At 44.7% G+C, this 4,073-nt stretch overlaps 1 protein-coding gene across 1 annotated transcript; it reads left to right on the forward strand.

The window, feature by feature from the left end:
- The first annotated feature begins 268 nt into the window (after positions 1-268).
- Positions 269-1,315, forward strand: LOC131428636 (uncharacterized). The gene has a single exon (XM_058592682.1). It carries the CDS (start codon positions 269-271, stop codon positions 1,313-1,315), a length of 1,047 nt encoding a protein of 348 aa, XP_058448665.1.
- The last annotated feature ends 2,758 nt before the right edge of the window (positions 1,316-4,073 follow it).

The following is a 4,073-nucleotide window of genomic DNA, read 5'->3' on the forward strand; positions in this document are numbered from 1 at the left end:
TACAGCAACACGACCGACGAAGAGACAGGTGTTGCGATGCGTCATGACACTGTTCGATCCTCTTGGATTGCTTTCGCCGTTCATCATCCACGGAAAGATTTTGATTCAGGACCTGTGGCGCGAAGGTACTGAATGGGACGAGCAAGTCGGTGAATTAATCTACGCAAAGTGGCTGAGGTGGCTAAAAATGATTGATTTCATTGCGGTGATTAGAATTTCTAGATGTTACATCCCTCGTGCAGTAGGAAAGACTTACCAGTGTACGTAAATGCATGTGTTTGTTGACGCAAGCGAAGGAGCATATTCGAGTGCAGTCTATCTACGCACTCTCAAAGATAACGGAGAACCACAGTGTAGTCTCATCGCAGCTAAATCGAAAGTCGCTCCTTTGAAACCATGGTCGATTCCAAAGCTTGAGTTGCAGGCCTGTGTTCTGGGCATGCGCCTGTCCAAATTCGTTAAGGAGAATATCGATGTTCCTGTCTCTAAAATAATTTTCTGGACCGATTCCAGAACCGCACTGGCCTGGATCTACGCTGACCCCCGTAACTATCGACAGTTCGTGTCCTTCAGAGTGAGCGAGATACTGGAAGATACAGCCAAAAGTGATTGGCGTTGGGTACCATCCAAATCGAACCCTGCAGACGAGGCAACGAAATGGGGAAGCGGGCCGTATTTCAACAGAAGTAGTAAGTGGTTTCATGGACCGCAATTCCTATGTCTTCCGGACGCTGAATGGCCTTGCTCGGAAAAATCGATACCGGCTACAACAGAAGAACTGCGCGCATCTGTTCTGCATCATTGTTCGTTCGAACCTACAATTAAATTTGATCGTTTTTCCTCCTGGGAGAGATTGCAACGTGTGACAGCACACGTATTACGATTTCTACGGAATATAGCTAAGAAGCAGCAGCGGTGCACGGGACACCTTCAACAGTCAGAACTGAAAGCAGTTGAGCAGACTATTCTCAAGTTAGTGCAACGCGAAATCTACCCGGACGAGATAGCAGCTTTATCAAACGGAGCGCCGAACGAAACCGGACAAGAAGTCATCGGAAAGAACAGTTCCATCTACCGTATGATGCCAGTACTTGACGAAAATGGTGTGCTGAGAGAACGAGGCAGAATCGGAGCAGCAAAAGAAGTTTCGTACGACATCCGTTATCCCGTGATCCTTCCAAGAAAGCATCATGTCACCGAACTTCTGGTAAATAAATTTCATCGCTTCTATCGTCACGGTAACGTCGAAACAGTCGTCAACGAAATTCGTCAACAGTACGTCATTCCGCGGCTGTCAGTTCTGCAAAGTTCGTAGAGCTCGACCGAGTATTCCTCCAATGGCACCGTTACCAACTGTTCGCCTGGCCCACCACGAACGAGCTTTCACCTATACAAGTGTGGATTATTTTGGACCATTGTTGGTTAAACAAGGTAGATCCAATGTTAAAAGATGGGTTGCATTGTTCACCTGTTTAACGACTCGAGCTGTACACCTGGAAATAGCATTCACATTATCAACAGAATCCTGCATATCTTGCGTTCGTCGTTTTGTCGGTAGGCGAGGACCACCGGCCGAGTTCTTCAGTGACAATGAGACTAATTTCCAAGGAGCTGATCGAGTCTTACAGCACCAGATAAGCCAGGGACTGTCCGCAACGTTCACGAGTACCAACACGAAGTGGAACTTCATACCACCGGGCGCACCGCTATGGCTGAAGCGTATTCCGAGGGGAAACTTGATGATGAGGGGCTACAGACGCTGGTCGTGGAGGCTGAAAGCATAGTAAATTCAAGGCCTCTGACCTATCTACCGCTTGAATCTGATGAATCTGAAGCACTGACGCCGAACCATTTCTTGCTGTTAAGTTCGAGCGGAATTAAACGAGAAAACGATGACGACACTGTACGGAATCAGTCCAGTGAACTAGTCCGACGAAAAATCCTGGGGGATACTTGGGAACTAATTCAGCGTCAGTTGCATGTGTTCTGGAATCGCTGGTTGGTAGAATACTTACCGATTATTCGCCGGCAGTCTAAATGGTTCGACGAGACACCGACATTGAAATCTGGTGACTTGGTAATGGTGGGCGGATCATCCGTATTATACAGCACCCGGATGGAAGGAGCCGGCGTGCGATGGTAAACGTAGGCGGAAAGGCTTGCATGCGACCTTTGTCGCGGCTGGCATTGCTCGACGTAGGAGAAATCAGTGGAGATCCGGAGACTTCCGGACTACACCCGGGGGAGACTGTCAACGCAGAAAACCGTCGAGATGGGCACACTGCTCAAGTGAAGGTGACACAAAGTGGCATTTAGCAACGCACCGATCTGTCATCACATGACAAATGCCAATCGACAACAGATGGGAAAACGTCACTGGCAAAACCACGTTTTTGCGAAGATAAGTTCTTTTCTATTCGGACGTTCAAGTGATCGGTCGCTAAAATTATAAAGTTGAAGTGAATCAAAATTATACTTACCCGTTTACTTACCTGTAAGATTACGTGAAAAGAAAGTTATTTGAATTATTGAAAATTTTTATATAGTTTGCAGTTAATTAATCCGCTAGGACGCGCAGAAAATACTACTGCGAGTAGGAAACCGTAATTGTAAGTTGATAAAGATTTATGAGTTCATTACGTTAATTGGAATTAATTTCAGTTGAAGCTCTAGTAAACGAGATTGCTATCAAAACGGTGTTTCTGTTTGCGTCCGACAGCTTCGACACAGTACGTTAATCAAGAAATGACACTTCGGTGCAATAAGTGTTTTGCAAATAACATTAACTTAAAGTCTGCACTGTGGTTTATGTTGAACCGTTAGGTGGCGTTAGCAGTTCAACATGAACTGCTGACGCATTGTTGAGCCGAAGACGAAACGTGAAAATGGAAATAGTTTTGTGTACTTTGCACAAAACCGGTACCTATGCGGTACCAAAACCTCTAAGTAATGAAAAACTGCTTCCTAAATATTTAAAATTTCTCTAATTTGCCGAACTTGTATGCTAATACCTAATCAAACTCGCTATGGTTTACATGGGATCCCAATTTTCGATTTCGGAAACCCGGTGCCGACGCGATGTGCCCGAGGTATTGTTAACTGAAAAGCTATCCATTCCTCGCGATTTGAAACTGAACTCAGGGCCGCGATTCCGAAACAGAATTGTGAATCTAAATTCTGTGCCGGGACTCGAGACTGGCTTTTTTGACTTGAAGATGGATTCTGGATTTGGATTCTGCACCTGAATATTAAACCTGGAACTAAATTCTCGACCTGCAACGGACCTGTATTCTGTACCTGAAACTAAATTGTGGAGCTAAGTACTGATAATAAACTCTGGACCTGAATTATGGAACTGAAATTTGGAACGGAACTATGGACCAGTTATTCTAGACGCTGCCAAATATCAGACTCAGAAGACATAAATTTCCATGATTTTTTCTAAGTTAAAAATATTTATTCAACTGCCAATGCTGTTAAAGACCAAGTTTGGCAAGCTTACAGTTGACAGACTCTGTCAGTTTAGAGACAAATCAGTCTTTAGCTCAGCTACGCCACCGCACGTAACATTACATTGAACAATGCTATGGGTCCAAAAATGCTGCTATTTTCGTGCGCATGAATTTGACATTTCTCTCGCCTACTTGTATGTACGAGATTCATTCGCCTGAGGGCGCCATGCTCTTTGCAGTTGGGTGATAAGCATGGTTTGAAAAACTTGATCCGGCAGCACGGTTCTTGCCAGCCGAATGAAAATTACTCGCATAAGGTGTTACCGGTCTCAATGAATACACAAAACGTGCAGTATTTTCCGTCACTATGAACGCTTGCGGGGCAGTATTTTCCCGGTTGGGTTCTGCTACTGCTCCCGTTGCTCTTACCGTTACGGGCCGTCACTGCAGGAAATGCTGAATAAATAGTTGTTATTAAATGTATGTTTAATAAATTACCACTGTCCGGATTAATTATTGATTCATCAGGATGCGACAATGAAATGCCGGGATGTGAATTGAATTAATGTGGTTTTAGATTACTGGCGATTCGGTCCAAGGCTAGATGAAATTAACTCGTAA

Source organism: Malaya genurostris, chromosome 2 (assembly GCF_030247185.1).
Source record: "Malaya genurostris strain Urasoe2022 chromosome 2, Malgen_1.1, whole genome shotgun sequence".
NCBI lineage: Eukaryota > Metazoa > Arthropoda > Insecta > Diptera > Culicidae > Malaya > Malaya genurostris.